Source organism: Carcharodon carcharias, chromosome 6, assembly GCF_017639515.1.
Source record: "Carcharodon carcharias isolate sCarCar2 chromosome 6, sCarCar2.pri, whole genome shotgun sequence".
In the NCBI taxonomy this organism is placed as follows: Eukaryota; Metazoa; Chordata; class Chondrichthyes; order Lamniformes; family Lamnidae; genus Carcharodon; species Carcharodon carcharias.
In genome coordinates, this window is record NC_054472.1 from 192,312,126 (window position 1) to 192,340,055 (window position 27,930).

Consider the following 27,930-nt stretch of genomic DNA (forward strand, 5'->3'; position numbering starts at 1 on the left):
CCTACCAGAGGTGATAAGGGTCTGGAACTCACTGTTGAAAGTGGTGGTGGGGGCAGAAACCCTCATCACATTTTAAAAAAACACTTGGATATGCACTTTGTGTCACAGGATCTCAGAATTTTAATGGCACAGAAGGAGGCCATTCAGCCCATCGTGTCTGCACTGGCTCTCCAAATGAGCATTATGACCTCGTGCCATTGCCCTGCCTTTTCCCTGTACCCCTACACACTGTTTCTATTCAAATAATCATCTAATACCCTCTTGAATGCCTCGATTGAACCTGCCTCCACCACACTTCCAGGCAGTGCATTCCAGACCCAAACTACTCGCTGTGTGATAAAGCTTTTCTCACATCACACTAGCTTCTTTTGCAAATCACTTTAAATCTGTGCCCTCTCATTCTTGATCCTTTTACGAGCGGGAACAATTTCTCCCTATCTACCCTGTCCAGCCCCCTCATAATTTCAAACATCCCTATCAAATCTCCTCTCAGCCTTCTTCTCTCCAAGGAGAACAGTCCCAACCTCTCCAATCTATACTCATAGCTGAAGTTTCTCATCCCTGGGACCATTTTTGTAAACCTCTTCTGGTCTCTCTCCAATGTGTTCACATCCTTCCTATAGTGTGGCGCCCAGAACTGTACACAATATTCCAGCTGAGGTCTAATGAGTGTCTTATATAAATTCAGCATAACCTCCCTGCTCTTGTACTCTATGTCCTTATTAATAAAGCCCAGGATACTATCTGCTTTATTAACTGCTCTTTCCACCTGTCCTGCCACCTTCAATGATCTATGCACATATACACCCAGGTCTTTCTGCTCCTGCACTCCCTTCAAAATTTCACCTCTTATTTTATATTGTCTGTCCATGTCCTTCCTACCAAAATGCATCACCTCACACTTCTCCACATTGAACTTCATCTGCCACCTATCTGCCCACTCCACCAACTTGTCTATGTCCTCTTGAAGTTCTACACTGTTCTCCTTACAGTTTACAACACTCCCAAGCTTCATATCATCCACAAACTTTGAAATTGTCCCCTGATCTAGATCACTAATACATATCAGGAAAAGCAAGGGTTCCAATACCGACCCTGGGGAGCTCCACTACAAACCTTCCTCCACCCCTAAAATTATCCATTGACCATTACTCTCTGCTTCATAATTTTTAGCCAATTTTGTATCCATGTTGCTACTGTCCCTCTTATTCCATGAGGAATAACTTTTCTCACAAGTCTGTTGTGCGATACTGTGTCAAATGTCTTTTGTGTTAAAACCTACAGGGCTATGGACCAAGAGTAAGGAGGTGGGAATTTTACCGGTTAGCTTTTGAATGGCATGGGCATATTAACCCCCTTAAAACATATGGCCTCCCTCTGTGCTGTAAATCTTTCTATGTTTGAATTGGAGGAGCCCAATCTCCGGTCATGTATGACATCGTCCAGAGAGAACTCTGAGACCGGACTATTCACATCTCTCACAAAAGTGATGAGATCACCCTCGTTAAAAGTGCAAGGTTCTTATCCCCACCTTTTTCCAGTGTATCCTTCTGTCCTGCAGTTAAGGTTTATCTTGCTATAGCCCTCAGGATTAGCCTTTTCTCTTAAAATCTTCTCAATATAGGTCCTGTCTCACACACTTTTCGAGGCAGAATGGTTTGAGACACGTAAGTCAGTGCCTGAGAGGCCCTTCCTAATGTTTGTCCAGGGGTTGCTGGTGCTGTTGGGGAGGATTTAAACTAACTTGGCAGGGGGGTGGGATCCTGAGAGGAGCCAAAATTAGAAGAGAGAGCGAGTGAGTCTGGAAGGCACAGAAATTATAGGCCAGTTAAGGCACAAGGGAGTTTGGCAAGGATGGATGATATTTATTTAAATGCAAGGAGTCTGACGAATAAGGCAGATGAGTTGAGGGCACAAATGAACACGTGGCAGTAAGATGTCATTGCTGTCACAGAGACATGGTTGAGAGAGGGGCAGGATTGGCAGCCCAATATTCCAGGATATAGGGTCTTCAGGAAAGACAGGGAAGGAGGTAAAAGAGGAGGGGGTATCGCAATATTGATCAAGGAATCAATTACAGCAGTGAGGAGGGATGACATCTTAGAAGACTCCTCAAGCTAAGCCATATGGGTAGAACTTAAAAAAAAGACATAGGAGCAGAAATTAGGCCATTCAGCCCATCGAGTCTGCTCCGCCATTCAATCATGGCTGATAAGTTTCTCAAGCCCATTCTCCCGCTTTCTCCCCATAATCTTTGATCCCCTTACCTATCAAGAACCTATCTATCTCGGTCTTAAATACACTCAATGACCTGGCCTCCACAGCCTTCTGTGGCAATGAATTCCATAGATTCACCACTCTCTGGCTAAAGAAGTTTCTCCTCATCTCTGTTCTAAAAGGTCTTCCCTTTACTCTGAGGCTGTGCCCTCGGGTCCTAGTCTCTCCTACTAATGGAAACATCTTCCCCACATCCACTCTATCCAGGCCTTTCAGTATTCTGTAAGTTTCAATCAGATCCCCTTTCATCCTTCTAAACTCCATCAAGTATAGACCCAGAGTCCTCAAACATTCCTCAATCCTGGGATCGTTCTCGTGAACCTCCTCTGGACCCTCTCTGACTGTGACTGAGGTGAAGTTCTTTCTAACACTTGTGTTTGGAATTTTGGAGGAATAACAACTCGGATTCCCCATAACAAACAACTGTCTAGCAGAGTCAGCTCAATTCTACACATGTAGTACGGTCTAAGCTCAGTAGACACTTCTTGAGGTACACATCAACCTTTCTGTGTGTACAGGTAAACTTTGGAGATCACAGCATCTTTCTGTGTTTCAAATAGAATTTGATCCACTTTAACAGGTAACGTGTCTATCTGGTTCACATTGAAAGCTGTGACTTCACTTCAGGTTGTGGAGCTGTGGTGTAACTGAAGTCTGAAAAGTGCGTCCACATTTCCAAGATCAGTGCCCACCTTTGTAGGAGTACAGCGACAAGTGTCAGGGTTTGTGACTTCGGGCTAAGCAACCAGGTCAAAGGCTTGTGGTCTGTAATTAACATCAATTTACACCCATACAAATATTGGTGAAACCTCTTGACCCCATAGATTAGTCCAAGAGCTTCATTCTCAATTTGGGCATAATTTTGTTCTACCTTGGACAGCGTGTATGGACAATGGGCTTTCACTGCCATCAGGAAGTATGTGGGAGGTGACAGCTCCAACCCCATATCCAGATGCATCACAAGCCAGGCTGACAGGCAACTTTCCATTGAACTGTGCCAGGACTTTAGCAAAAGTGAGCTCTTGCTTGAGTCCCTCGAAACTTTCCTAACAGACTTGTGACCAATCCCATTTTGTATTCTTCTTCAGGTTATTCAGTGGTGCTGCCTTGGTAGCCAAACTGGAAATGAACTTGCTGTAGTAATTCACAAGCCTCAAAAACTAAGGAAGCTTCTGAACATTTTGGGGCTGTAATACATTCATCAACTGCCTCCACCTTTCTGGGTGAGGCTGAGAGGCCAGTTTCATCGATCACATGTCTCAGGAACTCCACTGAGGGCTTCAGGAACGAGCATTTGGATTTCTTACAGTGGATGCCGTATTTTTCCAGTCTACACAGGACCCTGCCTCGGCTCTCTAAATGAATCAGGAGGTTTTTCCCAGTGATGAGCATGTCGTCTTGGAAGCAGATTACACCAGGGACGCCCTGCAGTATTTTGTCCATGGCCTGCTGGAATCAGGCTGGTGATGACGTGATTCCAAATGGTAGCCGTTTGTATTGTTAAAGGCCTCTGCGTGCGCTGATGGTTGTATACTTCCTGGAATCTTCACTCAGCTGCATTTGCAAAAATGCCTGTGATTGGTCAAGCTTTGTGAATAATTCACCTCCAGAGTAGCGAACAGGTCCTCGATTTTCGGTAGCAGGTACTGATGCACTTCCAGGAAAGGATTAATGGTCACCACACGTTCTGATAAATCCATCATCCTTCACTACTGGGACTATTGGAGCTGCCCACTTGGCATGATCAACTTTCTCAATGATCTGAAAGTTTTCAAGTTGTTCTAGTTGCTGCTCGATTTCCTATCGTATTGAGTAGGGAACCGAACGTGGTTTGAAGAACCTTGGAGAAGCTTCGGCCTTCACTGCAAGTTTGGCTTCAATGTCTTTAATAACTCCAAGACCTTCTTAGACAGTATGCTTGTCTAACAAGGACTGCGACGTGGGGCTGCAATGCACTTTATTTATTTTATTCCAGTTTCAGATCAGACTGAATGCGATACAATTGCTCTTCCTCCACTTCTCTCTCTTTCCCCCCGCCCACACACCTTAAACCAGCTTATATTTCAACTCTTTCTTGGACTCACTCAAGTTCTGTCGAAGGGTCATGAGGACTCGAAATGTCAACTCTTTTCTTCTCCACCGATGCCGCCAGACCTGCTGAGTTTTTCCAGGTAATTCTGTTTTGGTTTTGCTCTTCTGCATTGTCGCTGTTAATTTCACTTTCTGTCTCATCTGAACTCTCATTGCTTTTGTATTTAGTTTCCAAATAATGCGTCTTTTTAAACTGCCTGCTTATTTTCAAGCGTGACTTATCTGTGTGCTCCTCCTGATGTCCTTTCCTTGGTGGTACTGCTTTATTGTGATCAGCCTTTGATCTACACGAGTGCTGTATGTGTCCTTTTTTTCCCACAGTAGCGACAATCAGTGGTTTTCCACCTACAGGCTTTTGCATTATGTCCTATTCTATTGCAGCAGTAACATGTTTGAAAGCGACTATACCCTGACTTTACTATTTTAATTTTGGCATTGTTAGAATGTGCTTTCAAATCTCCAGCTTGTTTCTCTGCCATTTCTATGCTTAGCGCGATCTCGAACGCTTTCTTCAGTGTCAACTCTTGCTCCGATAATAATCTACACTGAATTCTTTCATTTCTTAGTCCACAAACCGAGCGATCATGCAACTCTTCTTCCAGGTAATCTTTAAAGTCACAATGTTCCACTGATGTTCTCAACTCAGCCAGGAACTGAGAAACTGACTCACTCTCATGCTGTTCCCTTCAGTGAAACTTGAATCTCTTGGTAATAATTGCTGGTCTGGGATTGAAGTGCTTTTTCAAAATGTCCACAAGCTCTTTAAAGCTTTTATCTGCTGGTTTGCCAAGAGCAATGAGATTTCACAGAAACACTGAGGCCCGCTTTTCCTCTTCAATCTCATTCACAATGAAAAACTTCCATTAAACTACAAAGTCCATAGTCGCTGAATCAAAAGCCTCTAAAGCCCCTAATAATGATGATCCCATCATCATCGCCATTTTAAGTGTTGTGTCACTTTCTTAACAATTAAGAATACAAACACATGCACGCACACATGTACATGCAAACACATGCATGCAAACACATGCACGCACACACATGCACATGCAAACACATGCACGCACACACATGCACGCACACACATGCACATGCAAACACATGCATGCACACACATGCACATGCAAACACATGCACGCACACACAGCTATCTGCTTCTGAACTCCAACTTCCTGTGTGAAAAACAGAAGGTTCCTTTATTCCTTATCCTCCACCAGAGGACAATATATCCAGGACTCTGCACACCCTACTAGCAGCTTTTATATAACAATTCTTTTTAACTAAAATGTCCTTTTACAAAAACACATAAACATTAAACACAAACATCACAGCTAGCTAACAGGAAACAGAGGGTAGTGATAAATGGGTCCTTTTCTGGTTGGAAGGATGTGGTGAGTGGAGTGCCACAGGGATCAGTGCTGGGGCCTCAACTGTTTACAATTTATATAAATGACTTGGATGAAGGGGCTGAAGGTCTGGTTGCTAAACTTGCTGATGACACAAAGATAGGTCGGAAAGTAAATTGTGAAGAAGATGCAAGGAGGCTACAAAGGGACATAGATAGGTTAAGTGAGTGGGCAAGGATCTGGCAAATGGAGTATAATGTGGGAAAATATGAAATTGTTCATTTTGGCAGGAAGAATAAAAAAGCTTATTATCTAAAAGATGAGATTGCAGAGCTCTGAGATTCAGAGGGATCTGGGTGTCCTAGTGCACACAAGGTTAGAATGCAGGTACAGCAAGTAATTAAAAAAGCTAATAGAATGTTATTATTTATTGCAAGAGGAATTAAATATAAAAGTAGAGAGGTTATTCTTCAGTTGTACAGGCACTGGTGAGACCACATCTGGAGTACTGTGTACAGTACTGGTTTTCTGATTTAAGGAAGGATATAAATGCATTAGAAGCAGTTCAGAGGTTTACCAGACTAATACCAGGAATGAGTGGGTTGTCTTATGAGGAAAGGTTGGACAGGTTAGGCTTGTATCCACCGGAGTTTAGAAGAGTAAGAGCCGACTTGATCGAAACCTTTAAGATCCTGAGGGGTCTTGACAGGGTGGATGTGGAGAGGAGAATCTTGTGGGAGAATCTAGAATTAGCGGTCACTTTTTAAGAATAAAGGGTTGCCCACTTGAGACAGAGATGAGAAGAATTTTTTTTCACTTAGAGGTTCGTGAGTCTCTGGAACTCTCTCCCTGAAAAGGTGGTGGATGCAGAGTCTTTGAATATTTTGAAGGCTGAGCCAGATAGATTCTTGATAAACAAGGGGGTGAAGGGTTACCTGGGGTAGGTGGGAGTTTAAAATCAGATCAGCCATGATCCAGCTGAATGGTGGAGCAAGCTCGAAGGGCTGAGTGGCCTCCTCCAGCTCTTAGTTCATACGTTTAGCTTCTGTACAAGTTCAGCTGAGTAGCTCAGTATGGAACAACTCAGCAGCAGCCAATTATGTTCCATTGGTCCCAGCAGAGTTAGGAAGGGTCCTGTGTGCTTGATAAGGCCTCCATGACCCACTTTTAGAGATGGAGATGCAGCCTGGATCTCACTGGGAACAGAGAGACTTCTCCACCCCCACCTGCCTGGACTGAATGACCCTGGCTTTCAGCAGGAAGTTGTGCTTATTCCTGATTTTTCCAGTTACCCTGCAGGTTCCTCACCTCCAAATACCTGTCCAACTTGCTTAAATTATTTATGGAATCAGCTTCCATTATCTTTTTAGATAGAACGGGCCACATTGCTACAACTCAGTGAACTCCTCTATTCTCAGCTATCCCACCATAAGCCAGCATCCAATGAAAATGCTGAGTCCTTGAGAGCAGGCCTCGCTGACCTAGCGCCCAAAGACTTGTCCAATTTTCACATTTGTTCACAAGGCAGCATTGCGAGGCCTCAAGACCAACCCGGACATATATCTTTACAAGCCTGACAAAGAGACTGAAACAGTCACCCTTAACAAACATGTCTGAATAACAATCCAAATTCATATTCAAATGTGACCTCAGCCCTGCTCGAGAGCAAGTTACAAAAACATCTGTTAGACTTGTATAAGAGTGACGAGCTGCCTGGGGTGCATGTAATGGGGCACAGTCTCATGCTTCACTCCATCCACATATGTACAGGCTGCCCAAGACACACACAAGTGATGTTCTGTTATGCCCTCTCTTATCTATGACTGGTTCTGCTCAGAGCGAATTAGCCAGTTGTTTGAGTGAGTTGCTATAGTTGAGTGAGTTTTCCACACACATGGAAACATAGAAAATAGGAGTAGGAGTAGGTCATTCAACCCTTCGAGCCTGCTCCGCCATTTAATATGAACATGGCTGTTCCTCTATCTTAATGCCACACTCCCGCTCTCTCCTCATAGCCCTAAATGCCTTTAGGGTCCAGAAATCTATTTCCTTCTTCAATATACTCAGTGACTTGGCCTCCACAGCTTCTGTGGTAGAGAATTCCATAGGTTCACCACCCTCTGAAGAAGTTTCTCCTCATCTCAGTCCTAAATGGCCTACCCCGTGTCCTGAGACTGTGACCCCTTGTTCTAGACCCCCCCAGCCAGAGGAAACATCATCCCTGCATCCAGTCTGTTCATCTCTGTCAGAATTTTATACGTTTCAATGAGATCCCCTCTCATTCTATCTAAACTCCAGTGAATACAGGCCTAGTCAACCCAATTTCTCCTCATATGACAATCCTGCCATCCCAGGAATCAGTCTGGTGAACCTTCACTGCACTCCCTCTACAACAAGTATATCCTTTCTTAGGTAAGGAGACCAAAACTGCACACAATACTCCAGGTGTGGTCTCACCAAGGCCCTGTACAGAGGGGGTAAGACATCCTTGCTCCTGTATTCAGGTCCTCTTGCAATGAAGGCCAACATACCATTTGCCTCCTTAACTGCTTGCTGCACCTGCATGTTTGCTTTCAGTGGTTGGTGTACAAGGACACCTAGGTCCCTTTGTACATCAACATTTCCCAATCTATCACCATTTAAATAATAATCTGCCTTTCTGTTTTTCCTACCAAAGTGGATAACTTCACACTTATCCATGTTATACTGCATCTGCCCTGTATTTGCCAACTCAACCTGTCTAAATCACCTTGAAGCCTAACACCGTCCTCATTGCTCACATTCCCACCAAGTTTCATGTCATCAGCAAACTTGGAAATATTACATTTGGTTCCTTCATACAAATTATTGATATATATTGTGAATAGCTGGGGCCCAAGCACTGATCCCTGGGGCATCCCACTAGTCACTGCCTGCCACTCTGAAAAAGACCCATTTATTTCTACACTCTGGTTTCCTATCTGCTAACCAGTTCTCAATCCATGCCAATATATTACCCCAATCCCATGTGCTTTAATTTTACACACTAACCTCTTATATGGGACTTTATCAAAAGCTTCCTGAAAATCCAAATATATCACATCCACTGGTTCTCCTTTATCTATTCTGCCAGTTACATCCTCAAAACGCTCCAGTACGTTTGTCAAACATGATTTCCCTTTCATAAATCCATGCTGACTTTGTCTAATCCCATTGTGTCCTGTTATCACATCCTTTATAATAGACTCTAGCATTTCCCCTACTACTGATGTTAGGCTAACTGGTCTGCAATTTGCTGTTTTCTCCCTCCCTCATCTTTTCTTTGGTGAAGGATTCGCTCACCCTTGCAAAGACTCTACATGACCTGACATAGCAATGCTGTGTCAATGTGCTTGTTCGATATTGCTAGCCTATTGACTAATGTTCCACTCAAGGAAGCCATAGACATTTGCACCACATCACTATGTCATGGCAATCTTGATGTGCTGCCATGTTCTGAATCGATATTCATTGAACTTGTAAACTTAGCAACTCATTCTGCTGAATTCCAGGAAGTTCTGAGGAACAAAGGGACCTTGGCGTGTGTGTCCATAGATCTCTGAAGGCGGAGGGGCATGTTAGTGGGGTGGTGAAAAAGGCATATGGGATTTTATCAATTTATCAATCGAGGCATAGATTACAAAAGTAGGGAGGTCATGTTGGAGTTGTATAGAACCTTGGTGAGGCCACGGCTGGAGTACTGTGTGCAGTTCTGGTCACCACATTATAGGAAGGATGTGATTGCTCTGGAGGGGGTGCAGAGGAGATTCACCAGGTTGTTGCTGGGATGAAACATTTAAGTTATCAAGAGAGGTTGGATAGACTTGGGTTGTTTTCATTGGAGCAGAGAAGACTGAAGGGCGACCTGATCGAGGTGTACAAGATTATGAGGGGCATGGACAGGGTGGATAGGGAGCAGCTGTTCCCTTAGTTGAAGGGTCAGTCACGAGGGGCCATAAGTTCAAGGTGAGGGGCAGGAGGTTTAGGGGGGATGTGAAGAAAAACTTTTTTACCCAGAGGGTGGTGACGGTCTGGAATGCGCTGCCTGGGAGGGTGGTGGAGGTGGGTTGCTTCACATCCTTTAAAAAGTACCTGGATGAGCACTTGGCACGTCATAACATTCAAGGCTATGGGCCAAGTGCTGGTAAATGGGATTAGGTAGGTAGGTCGGTCAGGTGTTTCTTGTGTCGGTGCAGACTCGATGGGCCAAAGGGCCTCTTCTGCTCTGAGATTCTGAATTCAGCTTTAATGAAAACGTGTATGTCCAAATACTATAGATGGTGTTGCCATGGGATCCTCTTGCCCAGTTCTCACCAACATTTTCAGCTTCCACAAGATATGCATTTTAGATGGAATGATCTTTAACCTCCTACCCCTTGCATATTTCCGATATGTAGATGGTATGTTTGTTATATTTGAATCTGCATTTAAGTATTTCCTTACACACCTGAATGGGCACCATCTGCACTCAAACTCACCTTTGAAATGGAGAAGTCTAACAAGCTGAAAGCTAGTATGCAGGTACAGCAGGTAATAAGGAGAAGGCAAATGGAATGTTGGCATTTATTGCTAAAGGAATAGAGTATAAAAATAGGGAAGTGTTGTTGCAACTGTACAAGGCATTGGTGAGACCGCACCTGGAGTACTGTGCACAGTTTTGGTCCCCTTACTTGAGGAAGGATGTGGTAGCAACACTAGTGGTATCTTCCACTGAAAGGACGCAACCATCAATTTAAAAACACACAAAACCAAAAATTGCTGGGAAAACTCAGCAGGTCTGACAGCATCTGTGGCGAGGAAGACAGAGTTAACGTTTCGAGCCCAGATGACTCTTCATCAGAGCTAAAGAGGAATAAGAAATGTGGTGAGATATAAGCTGTTTAAGGGGGGTGGGACAGGTAGAGCTGGATAGAGGGCCAGTGATAGGTGGAGGCAAAGGGGAGATTGCCAAAGATGTCATAGACAAAAGGACAAAGGGGTGTTGACAGTGGTGATATTAGTTAAAAAGACCTTCTGCCTACCACACAAATGATTGATGTGGTACATGAATTTCAGTGCTGGTGTGATGCCAGGCTATACATCCCAAAGACTGGCAGAAGGTATCAAAAAGCACATTACTTCAGCTGTTCACAATAGGCAGAGGACTGACTGGACTCAACCGGCCATTCCTGGCAAAGCTGAGAACATAATGCCCAATGTTAGATGCGATTCCACAATTGGACAGCACTTGCTGAATGATTGAGTATGCTAAGAATTACACTAAAAACCAATTTAAGATTCAGTCAGGCTCACAATGTAGATCGTTTATACTTGCTAGAAGCTACACAGGCACCTGTCCTCTTCACGCAAAAGATACATGTCCAGGCACTGGGCCTTTTTTGAATTAAACAAAAGTAGGGGGAACAGGAGTTTCCTGGCCAGAATCAAGTTACCATCTAGCCAACACCCCGTTTCTCATGTAGTGTAAGTTGTTGCTCCCTTTGAAATTTGACATTCTTGTGTCTGTCCTGATGAGTGCAACATTAAAAGATTTGACTTTTCTCAGCAAAATAAATTCCCTTCAGTTCTCCTCCAAATCATTTGATAACGATTTGAAATCTGACCTCTAGTTTTTTGACCCCTACATCAGAGGGAATAGTTTTTCCTCCATTACTTTTTCATTACCTTGCAAACCTCTATTATGTCACCTCTTAGCCTTTTCTGTTCCAAGGAGAATGGTTCCAACTTCTCCAACCTCTCATAGCTCAAGTCCCTCATCCCTGGTAACATCCTGAGTAAGAGTAAAGCTCCCTCACTGCTGGCCCAGTCACAATGTCACATTTCCCTCACTTAATAAATATACTTGGGATGTGGTGGTGGGGGGGGGGGGGGGGGGGGGGGGTGGCATGGGCAAGGCTGTATTTACTGCCCAGACCTAACTGCCAATTCTTTGGGTAGTGGGTCTTCCCTTTAAGTGTTTCCGTCCCTTATTTGACCACATTTAAGGCTGTGAATCCAGGGATATGGGGAAAGTGGAGTTGAAATCCACGGTGAGCAGGCTTGGCAGGGGTCACATGATCCACTCCTGCTCCTAGCTTGTGTTATGGAGGGGTCCAGGACAGGAACCCAACAACCATTCCACCAGCAGTCTTGCTGTAGCTTCTAAGGTGGCTATTTTAATACCAAGTTAGAGGCAGGTTAATGCAGGAGGCAGAGAAACAGACGGTTTGAAACAGCAAAAAACTCATTTCACAAAGACAAGGAGACAACTTCCCATAAGTAAGCTGGGTTGGGTAGTCATGTAATAATCAATACCCTGTACCCAGTCCCTCAATTCCTGAAAACATTTAAGAAAAAAAGTCACACCAAAAAGAATGGAATTAGAAACACTCCAGTAAACTTTATTTTTCCCTAAAATTTTACATTAAGACCAGACACTCAGTCTCCAGATGACCAGGTGCTTTATACTTTAAGGGATTTAGATGGTGCAACATATTTTTTTTTCAAAATGAGACCCAACAGAATTGTTACATAAAAAAAAAATCAAAGTTTCAGTAAAAGGAAAACTGATATGTTATGTCTACTTGTTTGGAAGGAGAGAACTACTCTTGGTATAAGTATATCACTGTAACATTAAGGTGTATTACAAGGGGCACAGGTTCGTCACTAACACTGAAGTACAGTACTGATGTGTCAATATGGCAGGAAATGGAGGGGATGTACTGAACCTGACTCCACAGAGAAGGCTGTCTCACCCCCTTTAACTGGGGAGTTAGAGCCCAACTGGGGTTGGGCTGGGAGGAAGAGAAGCAAAACAACACCATGTCAACCACAGTGTGTGTGTGTGTGTGTGTATGTATGTGTGTATTGGGGTGGAGGGGGAGGGGGGAAAGAGTGTGGAGCAGGGGGGCAAAGGGGTAAGGAAAAAGAACTGGACAGAAAGACCCTGTGACCACCAGGGCTGCAATCAAACCTCAAAATCCAAAAACACCTGCCAGGTGAAGGAAAGTATCCAAAACCTTCTCAATCTCCAAGCGTACACATTTTAGGGAAATATAGCCACAGGAGCACCTTTGAAGATGAGGTGCTCAAAGAAGCTCCATCAGTCAAGTGAAGGATGCCAATACCTTTGAAACAACTTTGAATTCCGAGATGAAGAGGTGAGTTTTAAACAACCTGCCCCTTTCAGTACATTGGACACCGAATTGTTGCTCGTTTTGTCTAAACTAAATTTGATTGTAGTTTATTTTATCAAAAGAAGCTTTTGGAGGAGTGGGATGGGTACATGCAACATCTAACAAGGGGTAGGTGTGTGTCAATTCAGCACTGCTCAGAATACCAAATAAGGGGTCCTGCAGTTCCACATTCTCTATTCTTATGACCTATCTGCCATCAAGAGACAGAGACCTCTTATGAATATACCACAAACTGGAGACATTTACTACAGCACCGTGCTTGCTCTCTTCCCCAGCCTGAAGCAGCTTCAGAAGCATCGCTGGTGGGGTCTTCCTGCACTGAGCTGACAGCTCACTTTCAGCAGCAAGTGGAATGGGGACCCCCCAGATGTATCGTAGGAGGGCAGCATGCATAGAACCCAGAAACCCACACTGAACAACAGTACTGTACAGACCCGATGGCCACTGTCAAGGGTGGTGCATAAGCAATCGGGGGTTCACCAGCAGGTAACACCTTGAGTTAGTGAGCCATTTCTCCCACCCCACTTCTGGAAAAGGAAAGTATCCTACAATTTTAAACAATCTTTTAAGGGACACAGATCACAATATGGATTTAAACCCTGTGAATCTTCAACAGGCTTCATTCTTTCACATGGTGCAAAACAAAAAAGTGGAGAGATCTGCCATATTCTGTAAGGGGAAATTTGGAATAAGGATGTATATAACAGATCCTCCAGAGGGTTAAATGGCAACCTCGTCCATCTGGGCTGGGGTTAAGTACAGTCAAGGCTCCCACAGTGCACAATACACAAAATAAATAAACAGAGTTCAAGGTTCTGTCCTAGAACTTCTCTCGGGAGCCCCTCAGTCAGGCTGCTGGAGAAGATATTCCAACAAAGCAAATTAAAGCATCAATGCAAAAATGAACACAATACTCGGAACAATATTAATCTGAGCTTTAATCAGAATTAGCCATCAGCATCATAATCTGTGGCGCAGTTTATAACCACCTACTTTGAGGGAGGGAAAGGGAAAGTGGACAGGAAACATGGGTTTAAACTTTATGCATTAACGGAGCAGCTGTCCTCTGCATAACATACACAATGTCCTGTACCCAAAGCCAAACAGCACGGTGGGGACAGTAGAGTAAGCTCAGCTCTCCACCTGGGCTCCTACAGCACGTGCATAGGACTGTGGTTGGGACCCAAGAAAAAGGGAAGAAATGTGTTTCTTGGCAAACTACAGCAACCTTGCCGGGTTATTGAGTACTGAAGAGGCCACAAAGTTAATGAGAGAAACACTAAGTAGCCCAGCATTCACAATGCCCAGCTCACAGCAAACCCCCTGTAACCTTCAGTCAAAGGGGATAAACTGACTCAAGACAATGAGAAAGGAGCAGGTCGAGGGCTGTGTTTGGTTACGGCTGTGGGTAAAACCCTAAGTAACCATCAGTGTTGGTGCAGAGGATGAATGTTCATGCAGGGCAGTGGTCCAAAATATTTGAGGTGGGCCAGATTTTTGTACACAAGTTTTTGAATGGCGGTGATGCTCCAGCAGGACATAAGGGATGAGAGAGAGGCAGCGCCTACCTCACCAGGATAAGGTGAGCAGACAAATCCCCCAATATTTAACGGGAGTATAGGAACGAGCATTGGGCTGTGTTTTAGTTTTAAAACCTCCTACCCACTATCCCCAAGCAGGTGAAGATGACAGCCCCTAGGATCAGTAAGCTAATAGTATGAACAGCAATTTATTCTTTGCATTCGATTTCAATTGTCTAGCATGCTTAGAACTCAGCCTCGCCCACACTGCTGTGTCAAGCCACCTGGATTTGAAAAAGAATGATCTGTAATGGTTTTAAGAATTTCGCTTCATGTTGATGCCAAATTGCTGAGAATCTTTCAGACACTGGGAGTCTTCTTGCTGCTCTGAGGGTTGTCACCAAGCATCTTGGACTTCAAATGTTCCTTGTATGATAGGATCCCCCCTTGCCACTTGGAGATTGTCTGCTTCTCACACACCCAGATCTCCTGAGCAACCTGAAAGAGAAATCAGAATTTTGTAACCAAACCGGAGAGAGAAATCCCTTGCAGACCGGCCAGAGGAAAAAAAAAAAAATCAAGTTTTCAAGGAAAGGTACTTCAGCCCATCAAGCTCATCTGCCTCCATCCTGAACTCCCCACACCCCAGCGGATTCCAAACCTTTATCACATGCCAGTTCAGCTCAGTTTAAAATTTACTCTCTCCTAATTTAGGAGGAGTGTCTCTGCGGCACAGAAGGCAGCCATCTGGCCCATCGAGTCCACGCCAGCTCTCCGTAGAACAATCCAGTCAGTCCCATTCCCCTGCTCCAACCCCATAACCCGGCAAATTTATTTCCCTTGAGTGCCCATCCAATTTCCTTTGGAAATCATTGTCTTTGCTTCCACCACCCACAAGGGCAGCAAGTTCCAGATCATTATCACTCGCTGCATAAGAAAGTTCTTCCTGCATCTCTCTCCATAAACCTTAAATCCATCTTCCCTGACTCAGACGTTTACAGCACAGGAGGCCATTCGGCCCATCATGTCTGCGCCAATCAACAAAGATCTGGCTACATTAATCCCATTTTCCAGCGCTTGGCCCATGGCCCTGGAGGCTATGGTAACGCAAAGGAATATCGAAATACTTCTTAAACATTATGAGTGTTTCTGACTCAACTACTGTTTCAGGCAGTGAGTTCCAGACTCCCACCACTCTCTGGGTGAAAGAAGGTCTCAACTCCCCTCTTAACCTTCTACCTTTTACCTTAAAATCTATGGCCCCTGGTTACTGACCCCTCTACTAAATGGAAAAAGTGCCTTCCTATCCACCCTATCTATGCTCCTCATAATCTTATACACCTTCCTATAATGTGGTGACCAGAACTGCACACAGTAATCCAGTTGTGGCCTAACCAGCATTTTATACAGTTCCAGCATAACCCCTCTGCTCTTGTATTGTATGCCTCGGCTAATAACGGAAAGTATCCCATACGCCTTCTTAACCACCTTATCTACCTGCCCTGTTACCTTCAGGGATCTGTGAATATGCACACCAAGGTCCCTCTGATCTTCAGTGGTTTCCAGGCTCCTACCATTCATAACCCCTTGTCTTGTTAGCCCTTCCCAGGTGCATTACCTCACTTTTCCAGGTTGAATTCCCTGATCCTTGTACCATCAGCTAATGGGAACACCTCTATAAATCTTCCCTCAACCTTATTTCTCTAATGTCCTGCACAGGCCAACTTTTAAGCAATCGGTTAATATTTTATATGTCACAGTGCCATCATCCCATTAACATTTTTCTCAAAACTGAACTGCTCAAGCTGCTCTAATCTTTCAAATAACATTGTGACTTTTCTCTGCTTGGTCTCCAATGCAAGCTCACGCAGCTAGCAACATACAGCAAGCTCCGATCAGCACCTCTTTGATCAAGCTTTTGGTCATCTGCCCTCATATCTCCTTATTGTGGTTCAGTGTCATAAGAGAGCTACAGTGAAGGCCCTTGTTTTATTACATTAAAGGATCTCTACGAATACAAGTTGTTTATTGTAAAGTGTCAGAATCACCTCATAATGAAGGAAGAATATAATCACAAAATTGTTACAGCACAGGTGGTGGTCATTTGATCCATTGTGTCTGCACTGGCTCTCTGAATGAACAATTCGCCTAGTTCCATTCTCCCACTTTCTCCCCATACCCCCCACACATTCTTCCCTTTCAGATAACAGTCTAATGCCCTATGGAATGCCTCGATTGAACCTGCCTCCACCACACAACTCATGCAGTGCATTCCAGATCCTAACCAACCGCTGTGTAGAAAAGTCATGTCACTTTTGCTTCTTTTGCAAAGTACTTTCAATCTGTGCTGTCTCATTCTCGATCCTTTCACAAGTGGGAACAGTTTCTTGCTATCGACTGTCTAGACCCCTCATGATTTTAAATACCTCAGTCAAATCTCAGCCTTTTCTGCTCCGAGGAAAACAGTCCTAGCTTCTCCAATCTATCTTCAGAACTGAAGTTCCTCATCCCTGGAACCATTCTTGTGAATATTTTCTGCACTCTCTCCAATGCCTTCACATCTTTTCTAAAGAGCATCACCCAGAACTGAATGCAATACTCCAGCTGAGGATAAACCTAGGTTTTATACAAGTTTAACATAACCTCCTTGCTCTTGTACTCTACGTCCCTCTTAATGAAGTGCAGGATGCTGTATGGTTTATTAACCATCCTCTCAACCTATCCTGACTTATACACATATACTACACCCAAGTCCCTCTGCTCCTGCAACCTCTTTGGAGTTGTATCCTTTATTTTACATCGTCTCTCCATGTCCTTCCTACCAAAAAGTAATCACTTCACATTTCTCCACAGTGAATTTCATCTGCCACCTGTCCACCCATTCCAACAACTTGTCTCTGTCTTTTTAAAATATATATATATCAGGAAAAGCAAGGGTCCCAACACTGTTCCTGTCACTAATGCAGGCAAAAGGATCATTCAGCAATTCCATGCTTTGTGGGGAACAATGAGTTACCATGCACAAACCCAGATTCTCCAACACACCCCTTCCAGGGGTCAAAGCTCCTGTCCAAAGTGCAGAGCCCAAATTACCCCAATAGCTCTTACAGTGGGCGTAATGCAACCCAAAAACGTCAAGGAGAGCAATTTCATGTAGCCCTCTTTAGGTTATGAATGTCTGCTATCTTTGAGCAGCCAATCACCTGCCCAGGAATCTTCCTCTATCCATTACCTCAAAATAAGTTTGACTTTTGAGTCACTGTTATGAGCTATTTTCTTTCATACAGAACCAAGGAAAGAGGTTTGCTTTCACCTCACATTTAATAATTGCACAGAAGATTGTAGCGAGTGTGCAAAGATTTCAAGTAAGAGTAAGAATAATTAACTGGGGAAAGCCAACTTCAATGGGGTAAGAATGGATCTGACCCAGGTAAGTTGCAATTTCAAAGGGAATGGAGTATAAAAATAGACAAATCTGCTACAACTATACAAGGTACTAGTTAGACCACACCTAGAATACTGTGAACAGTTTGGGTCCCCTTATCTAAGGGAAGATATACTAGCATTCCAGAGAAGGTTTACTAAGGTGATCCCGTGTATGGAGGGATTTTTTTATGGGAGGTTCAGTAGGTTGGGCCTGTACTCATTGGAGTTTAGAAGAATGAGAGGCAACCTTATTGAAAGATTTAAGATTCTTAGGGGGCTTGACAGGGAAGATGCTGAGAGGTTGTTTCCCCTTGTGGGAGAGTCTAGGACCAGAGGGCATAATCTCAGAGTAAGGGGTCACCCTTTTAAAACAAAGATGAGGAGGAATTTCATCTCTTAGAGGGTAGTCAATCTGTGGAATTCTTTACCGCCGAGGGCTGTAGAGGCTGGGTCATTAAGTGTATTCAAGGCTGATACTGATTTAAAAATCTAAGGGAATCAAGGGTTATGGGGAAAAGGCACAAAAGGGGAGTTGAGGATTATCAGATCAGCCATGATCTCATTGAATGGTGGAGCAGATTTGATGGGCTGAATAGCGTACTTCTGTTTCTAAATCTTATGGTCTAAGAACATATTTTCCCTGTGTAACGAGGGAGTAGTCTGGGCCAAATGTGCTTTCTTTGAACCTCACCTTGGTTAGTCATGCAGGCAATACCTGCTAATTGAGTTCAGCTCACTATTGGGCTGCTCTAATCCTCTAATATATTATAGGGCAATAACTTTGGGCACTGTCTCAACACCCAAGGCAAACTCAACACAAAGACAAAAAGCTTAGTTACAGGAATAGGCCATTCAGTACCACCTACAAGTTCCCCTCCAAGCCACATACCATCCTGACTTGGAAATATATCACCGTTCCTTCACTGTCGCTGGGTCAAAATCCTGGATCTCCCTCCCTAACAGCACTGTGGGTGTACCTACACTACATGGACTGCAGCGGCTCAAGAAGGCAGCTCACCACCACCTTCTCAAGGGCAACTAGGGATGAGCAATAACTGCTGGCCCAGCCAGCGAAGCCCACATCCCATGAATGAATTTTAAAAAGCCTCTCAAGCCTGCTTTGCCATTTGATAAAATCATGGCTGATCTGACTATAGCCTCAACTCCACTCCTGTCTGCCCCCCATAACCCTTTGTTAAGCAAAAATTTGTCTAACTCACCCTTGAATAAATTCAAATGACACTGCCTCCACTGCTCTCTAAGGGTGAGAATTCCACAGGCTAACAACCCTTGGAAGAAATTTCTCCTCCTCTTAGTCTAAAATGGGAGACCCCTTATTTTTAAACTGTGTCCCCTAGTTCCAAATTATCCCATAAGGGAGAAAACATACTCTCAGCATCCACCCTGTCAAGTCCCCTCAGGATCTTATATGTTTCAATCAGATCACCTGTCATTCTTCCAAACTCTAGCGGATACAGGTCCAGCCTATCCAACCTTTCCCCATAAGACAATCCCTTCACCCCAGGAATCAGTCACATGAATTTTCTCTGAACTGTAAGGAGTCCAAAACTGTACACAGTACTTCAGATGTGGTTCAATTAAGATTCCATATAGCTGTAGCAACACTTCTCTACTGTTATACTCAATTCCCCTTATAATAAATACCAACAATCTGCCTTTCTAATCATTTGTTGCACCTGCCAGACTGATGAGTGAGGTACAAAACAACAATAAAAATAGCTGGAAAAGCTCAGCGGGTCTGGCAGCACCTGCGGAGAGGAACACAGTTAACATTTCGAGTCCATATGGCTCTTCATCAGAACTGTTCTGTTGAAAGATCACACAGACTCGAAACGTTAACTGTGTTCCTCTCCGTATTTTCCAGCTATTTTAATTTTTGTTTTGGATTTCCAGCATCCGCAGTTTTTTTTGCTTTTATCTTGATGACTGAGGTAGTTGGGTCCTGGCCAATTATTGGGCAGCACTGAGATGAAAGACAGACCAAATATTGGGATGTCCCTTCCAACAGCGAGAGGTAGAGACAGGATAAAGAGGCCATTTGATGTGGCAGGTGAGTGAGGACAGAAACAAGACAAACATTTACCTGCTGGATGAGCCTGAAGTCATGGCTGACGAGCATCATCCCGCCCTCAAACTCATTGATGGCATCAGCCAGGGCATCAATGGTCTCAATGTCCAGATGGTTGGTAGGCTCGTCGAGGAAGAGCATGTGTGGGGTTTGCCAAGCCAACCAGGCAAAGCACACACGGCACTTCTGTCCATCAGAGAGGTTTCGGATAGGGCTCACCTGGAACACAAAGGGAGTCAGGGTATTCCCCACAATTCTGCAGAGTGGAAAAACATAAGTGGGAATTCAGACTTTTACGCTGGCGGCACTCACTGGTTCCAGCTTCCCAAATCCCAGCAAGGAATCTCTGAAAACTAATTCTCCCCAACCTGAATGACAAGCAGCCAGTTCACACAACTAATGACTTCCATTTCCAGTTCAAAGGCAGTGTGGCAAAGCAAACCCAGCCAGTACCAAGAGATGCTCAGAAAAATCAATGTGCCTTGACTAGGAGTATCCCGTGTTACTGAAACCCGCAGCATGGAAATGGACAGGAACCCTCACTGGGATACATTAACACCTCCCACCCTCTCACAATCCTCCCCCACATACCCCCAACAGCCATTAATAATTTCTGTGTTGAAAGGTGAAAATCTGGAGACAGTAGGGAGTTAATGGTTCAGTGGCTAAGACACCAGCCTGTCACTACGGGAAACATGTTTGAAATTCAGCCCCATCAGGTTAAAATCACACTTTCTATCCAACACCCCCCCCCCGACTAACCCCCCAATCTCCCACATATTGCCCACACAAACCCCAATGAAACCCTCAACAGGAGACTAAAGTGGGGAGCTCCTGGTTACAGGAACCAGTAGTGTTAGGTTAAAGACTCAGGTCCTGATTATGGGAAACAATAGCTTTCAGTTAAAGAGGGGGTTACATCTCAGCACAGTAAATACAGACAATGCTGGATTCAGGGGAGGTGGTGGCGTCGTGGTACTGTGGTATTGTCACTAGACAGGTAAGCCGGAAACACAGGGGAATGCTCTGGCGGCCTGGGTTTGAATCCCGCCACGGCAAATGTTAGAATTTGAATCCACTATAAATCTGATGGTGACAATGAAAACATTGTTGATTGTTGTAAAAACCCATCTGGGTCACTATTGTCCTTTAGGGAAGGAAATCTGCCATCCTTACCTGGTCTGGCCTACATGTGACTCCAGACTCACAGCAATGTGGTTGACTCTTAAATGCCCTCTGAACAAGGGCAATTAGGGAAGGGCAATAAATGCTGGCCTAGCCATTGATGCCCACTTCCCATTAACGAATATATTTAAAAAAATTCAATCAGGGTCAGCACTCAAAAGACAAGTCAGCGTGTGAACACTGGTGGGGTTTGAGGAAAACCTACCACAGGGTAATTGCGAAACAGAAAACTAGGAACCTCATGCCTGCCTAGGCATCAACATATTGCAAAACATGGCAACTGAAGAGGTGCTGGCCAGACCCAGCCGATTGCCCAGGGTGCCGGCCCAATCACCCTGCAAAACCACCACACTCTCCCCACGTGCCTGATCTTCCCCCTCGCACCAGGGGCCCGAGCGCCCAGCCCCCAGCCGCCATTGAGCACCAGCCAGCCACCACCACCCTCCCCGCTCCATCCAAACGGTGCCCAGGATACATACCTGCTGCTTCCCAGAGAGCCCATAGCGCCCAATAATTTTCCGCATTTCTTCCTTCTCCTTGATTTCTGGATAACATTTCATCATGTACTCCAATGGGGACAGATCCAGGTCCAACTGATCTTGCAAGTGCTGGGAGACAGGAAGGAGGGAGAGACAGACAAGTGTTACAACATTTCAGAGGATCGAAATTCCCAGGAACAGGAACCTCAGAAGTCATTCCGCGCTCTAGATTCCTTAAGACATAGAACTTGCTGAACCAGCTGCCATATTTCAATGTTTTTACTCAAGCCTTCCTTCATAGTTACCGTACATACTGGAGTAATGATTCAATCTCTTGTAAAAGTCGACCCCGGACTTTTGGCCAAAATTCCAAACTCTGACTTACTGCCCACTCACTGCTGAAATCAAATTCACCCTGGTGCAAACCTACTCATCGATAGAATTAGAGAGTAGCAAACCATTGAAGGCGGCTGTTCAGCTCCTTATGTCAGTGTAAGTCAACACGTGCTGTCAAGGCCACCACCTCACTGGTGCATGCTGCGTTCCCACCAATCCCACCCTCTAACATGGCAACGTGGCATCAAGAAGGAACAGCAGATACACAGCCCAGTTCAAACTTAAAGTAATTGAGATTGGACAGCAGACAAATAATTGTGCAGCAGATGGAGAATTCAAGATTTTGACGAGAACGTTAGAGATTAGAGGAAGCTCTCTACACAGCTTAGGCTGTTCAGACAGAGAAAATCTAGCATGTGGCTGCAGTTGGAAAATGAAGTTACAAAATACACCAGTGAAAATACCCAGAATGGACTCGGTTTCTTGCGGATCTATCCGAATCTTTTTCCTGAAACAAGCAAGAAAATTAGACATTGCAGATTTCAAAGCCAGTCTTGGGTGGTGTACCAGGTTTATGAAGAGGAACAATTTTGTACTGTGACAGAAGACCAAGATTTCTCAGCGTCTCCCGGCAGAATTTAATGACAGGCTTATCACATTTCAGTGGTTTATAATCAAACATCGACAGACGAATGGATATAGATTGGCCTGTATCGGGTGCCATGAATGAGACTCCCTTGAACTTTGACATTGCAGCCAGTCAAACGGTGAGCAAAGTTGGAGAGAAAACAGCGTGAGTGAAGACAAGTGGTCATGAAAAATAGTGAATGAAATTGTATAAATGTGTACAATGGCTTTTGTTTGTTTGATAAATTTGATGAACTTAGCGCACACGAATTAACGTCCATCTCCATGGAGGATATTTAGAAATAAAAATTCAACAATTTAAAATACTACTTAGCTCTTTTTGAGCTACTTTTGGGGGTGGGAGTGGCAGAACAATCTCCGCCCCAGCAACACTGCGATAGTGAAACAATGGGAGAGGGTGGATTTCAACCCCTGAAATATTACTCATGTAAAAATTGACACCCTACTTTTTGGTGAAAAATTTAGTCTTAGAAACTTGACTTTTACACATGATAAACGTTGCAGGCAGTCATTGGGAACAGAGACCAATCCTCACCGGAATCCCACAGAGAGCTCCAACAGCTGGGGAGGGAGAGACAGTGTGGACCTCGGATTCTCTACATCCTCCCCATGAACTCAGGCCCATCACATCAGCCCATGTAACAGGTGGCTGATGCGATCCTTGTGCTGTTCTCTGCTGCTGCAGCCTCCAGCTGGGGGGGGGGGCTTCTAATGTCAGACATACCTGGCCTCGACCTCAGTATGTTAGAAGCCAAAACACTCAGCCCAACACAACATCAAGAAAATTTAAACTTAACGATGGCAACAAAGCAATTTCACGTTAAGCCAAGGCCTGTCCAGTAAAACCACCAAAGGGCGACTGATGTTGAGTTCAGTAATGATTCTGGAATTCAGTAGCAAGGGATTTTGAAAAGGAGAAATCATACTGAAAAGGCTGGAAGTACTCAGCAGCTCAGGCAGCTTTTGGGGAGAGAGAAACAGAGTTAATGTTTCAGCTAGTTTTAGAAAGTTCTGATGAAGTTATCTTCAAAGGCAGCATCAGCTTTTTAACAAGGGCTGAATTCCTCACTGATCTTCTAATCCTTCCTAATGTAAATATTAAACCCCAGTGAAGTTGCAAGAATGATACCACAGCCAAGTGGTGATAACTATCAGGAAAGACTCAACAGGCTGAGGCTCTTTCCTCGAGGAGAGAAGATTGAGGGATGACCTAATTATTTCATTTATTTTTAAATAATGCTAAGTTGAAGAAGAGGTTTCAAGAGAGCAGACAGAAACATTCCTATTTGTTGGGGAGTCCAAAACTGCTACATCAAAAAAGGAATTCAGGAGAAACCCAGGGAGAGTAGAAACCACTATTACAATAAACAGTTGAAGTGAATATTAGAGCATTTGAGGAGGAATAGAAGGCTGTGCTGAAGGAATTAGATGGAGAGAGATGGATGGGGGCTCATGTGGAGCTACACCAGCAGAGACGAGGTGATCTGAATGGCCTGTTAATGTGCTACTCAAAGTTATTTTTTGTAATTTTTAAAAATTCATTTTATTCATTGGTTTGTGGGCTTCGCTGGCTGGGCTAGCATTTATTGCCCACCCCCAGTTGCCCTTGAGAAGGTGGTGTTGAGCTGCCTTCTTGAACCGCTGCAGTCCATGTGGTGTAGGTACACCCACAGTGCTGTTAGGAAGGGAGTTCCAGGATTTTGACCCAGCGACAGTGAAGGAACGGTGATATATTTCCAAGTCAGGATGGTGCGTGGCTTGGAGGGGAACTTCCAGGTGGTGGTGTTCCCATGTGTCTGCTGCCCTTGTCCTTCTAGATGGTAGTGGTCGTGAGTTTGGAAGGTGCTGTTGAAGGAGCCTTGGTGAATTCCTGCAGTGCATCTTGTAGATGGTACACACTGCTACTACTGTATGTCGGTGGTAGAGGGAGTGAATTTTTGTGGATGTGGTGCCATCAAGTGGGCTGCTTTGTCCTGGACAGTGTGAAGCTTTTTGAGTGTTGTGGGAGCTGCACTCACCCAGGCAAGTGGGGAGTATTCCATCACACTCCTGACTTGAGTCTTGCAGATGGTGGACAGACTTTGGAGAGTCAGGAGGTGAGTTACTCATCTCAGGATTCCCAGCCTCTGATTTGGTCTTGTAGCCCCATATTTATATCGCTAGTCCAATTCAGTTTCTGGTCAATGGTAACCCCCAGAATGTCGATAGTGGAGGATTCAGTGATGGTAATGTCATTGAACATCAGAAAGCGATGGTTGGATTCTTTCTTGTTAGAGATGGTCACTGCCTGACACTTGTGTGGTGTGAATGTTACTTGCCACTTTACAGCCCAAGCCTGGATATTGTCCAGGTCTAGCTGCATTTGGACGTGGACTGCTTCAGTATCTGAGGAGTCACGAATGGTGAACATTGTGCAATCATCAGTGAACATCCCCACTTCTGACCTTATGAAGGAAGGAAGATCATTGATGAAGCAGCTGAAGATGGTTGGGCCGAGGACACTACCCTGAGGAACTCCTGCAGTGATGTCCTGGAGCTGAGATGACTGACCTCCAACAACCACAACCATATGATAAAAACAAAAAACCACGGATGCTGGAAATCCAAAACAAAAACAATTACCTGGAAAAACTCAGCAGGTCTGGCAGCATCGGCAGAGAAGAAAAGAGTTGACGTTTCGAGTCCTCATGACCCTTCAGCAGAACTGGGTGAATCCAAGGAGAGGGCACAACCATTTTCCTTTGTATTAAGTATGACTCCAACCAGCGGAGAGTTTTCCCCCTGATTTCAATTAACTCAGGTTTGCTCGGGCTCCTTGATGCCACACTCGGTCAAATGATGCCTTGATGTCAAGGGCAGTCACTCTCACCTCACCTCAGGAGTTCAGCTCTTTTGTCCATGTTTGAACCAAGACTGTAATGAGGTCAGGAGCTGAGTGGCCCTGGTGGAATCCAAACATGGTGTCAGTGAGCAGGTTATTGCTAAGCGAGTGCCGCTTGATAGCGCTGTTGATGACCCCTTCCATCACTTTACTGATAGAGAGTAGACTGATGGGGCAGTAAAACACCAGGTTGGATTTGTCCTGCTTTTTGTGTACAGGACATACCTGGGTAATTTTCCACATAGCCGGGTAGATGCCAGTGTTGTAGCTGTACTGGAACAGCTTGGCAAGGGGCGCGGCAAGTTCTGGAGCACAAGTCTTCTGTACTATTGCCGGAATATTGTAAGGCCCCATGACCTTCACAGTATTCAGTGCCTTCAGCAGTTTCTTGATATCACGTGGAGTGAATCCAATTGGCTAAAGACTGGCATCTGTGATGCTGGGGAGGCTGAGATGGGTCATCCACTCGGCACTTCTGGCTGAAGATTGTAGCAAATGCTTCAGCCTTATCTTTTGCGCTGATGTGCTGGGCTCCCCCATTGAGAATGAGGATATTTGTGGAGCCTCCTCCAGTGAGTTGTTTAATTGTCCACCATCATTCACGACTGGATGTGGCAGGACTGCAGAGTTTCGATCTGATCATTTGCTTATCGGATCGCTTAGCCCTGTCTATCACTTGCTGCATATGATGTTTGGCATGTAACTAGTCCTGTGTTATTGCTTCATCAGGTTGACATCTCATTTTTAGGTATACCTGGTGCTGCTCCTGACATGCCCTCTTGCACTCTTCATTGAACCACGGGTGATCCCCTGGCTTGACGGTAATGGTAGAGTGAGGGATATGTTGGGCCATGAGGTTACAGATTGTGTTCGAGTACAATTCTGCTGCTGCTGATGGCCCACAGCGCCTCATAGATGCCCAATCTGAGTTGCTAGATCTGTTTGAAATCTATCCCATTAAGCATGGTGATAGTGCCACACAACACAATGGAGGGTATCCTCAATGTGAAGACAGGACTTCGTCTCCACAGTGACTGTGTGACAGTCACTCCTACTGATACTGTCATGGACGGATGTATCTGCGGCAGGCAGGTTGGTGAGGATGAGGTCAAGTTGGTTCCTTCACCACCTGCTGCAGACCCAGTCTAACAGCTATATCCTTTAGGACTTGGCCAGCTCGGTCAGTAGTGGCACTACCGAGCCACTCTTGGTGATCGACATTGAAGTCCCCCACCCAGAGTACATTCTGTGACTCTCCCACCCTCAGTGCTTCCTCCAAGTGATGGTCAACATGGAGGAGCACTGATTCATCAGCTAAGGGAGGGCAGTAGGTGGTAATCAGCAGGAGGTTTCCTTACCCATGTTTGACCTGATGCCACGAGACTTCATGAGGTCTAGAAACAATGTTGACGACTCCCCAGGGCAACTTCCTCCTGACTATATACCCCTGTGCTGCCACCTATGCTGGGCCTATCCTGTCGATGGAACAGGACATACCCGGGGATGGTGATGGTGGTGTCTGGGACATTATCTGTAAGATATGATTCTGTCAGTATGACTGTGTCAGGCTGTTCCTTGACCAGTCTGTGAGATAGCTCTCCCACTTTTGGCACCAGCCCCCAGATGTTAGTAAGGAGGACTTTGCAGGGTTGACAGGGCTGAGATTGCTGTTGTTGTTTCCAGTTGACTTAGGTCAATGCCGGGTGGTCCGTCAGGTTTTATTCCTTTTTTATTACAGTACTGACTTTAGTTCCAGCCTCCACAAGCACACTGACAGCACCCAGCTAGAACTCAGCACCACCCACATCTCCCCCCTACTGACAATGTTAGACTGCTTGTCCGACAATCGACAGACGAGCTGAAGTTTCCTCCAGCTGGCCTTGGGCTGAACCATTGAAATCCTCATCCCTACATCTGCTGCTTCCAGACTCACTCTTCCAAAACTCTCAGAGTCAGCCCTCTATCTTCTACCCTCTGTAAATTTGAGCTCCTTCAAAACTTTGCTCCCCGTGTCCTAACTCCTGTTCAACCGTAACCCATGCTCGCTGACCAACACAGGCTTCTGGTAAGGCAACATCAATTTAAAAAATCTCATCCTTGGTTTCAAATCACGCCAGGGCCTCACCTCCTCCCTACCTCTAACCTCCTCCAGCCCCAAAACACACCATGATCTTTGTACTCCTACAAATGGACTATTGTCATTTATTGTAAGGGGAATGGCATATAAAAGGAGGGATGTTTTGCTACAAGTGTACAGGGTGTTGGAGTAGGGTGCACAGTTTTGGTCTCCTTATCCAAGGAAGGATATAAATTTCATAACATGGGTGATGAGGACATCTGTGTGTGGTCCATTGCTCAGGCAAGCAAGTACCACCATCATGATGAAGGCAGATACACCGCGGTGAAATTCATCGTCACCTCCAATGTGCCAGCTCAGTCTTCAGTCAAGTGAGGAAAGG

General features: G+C 44.8%; 1 protein-coding gene across 1 annotated transcript in view; it reads right to left on the reverse strand.

Moving 5' to 3' along the window:
- Positions 1-13,827: 13,827 nt before the first annotated feature.
- Positions 13,828-27,930, reverse strand: part of abcf2a (ATP-binding cassette, sub-family F (GCN20), member 2a) — a 61,174-nt gene continuing 47,071 nt past the window's right edge. The window contains exons 13-15 of the mRNA XM_041190146.1: positions 21,607-21,735; positions 19,958-20,161; positions 13,828-14,925 (exon numbers count right to left, since the gene is read on the reverse strand). Of these exons, the coding sequence (XP_041046080.1) occupies positions 14,788-14,925; positions 19,958-20,161; positions 21,607-21,735 (471 nt within the window). The 3' untranslated portion in view covers positions 13,828-14,787. The remainder of the gene's footprint in view (positions 14,926-19,957; positions 20,162-21,606; positions 21,736-27,930) is intronic.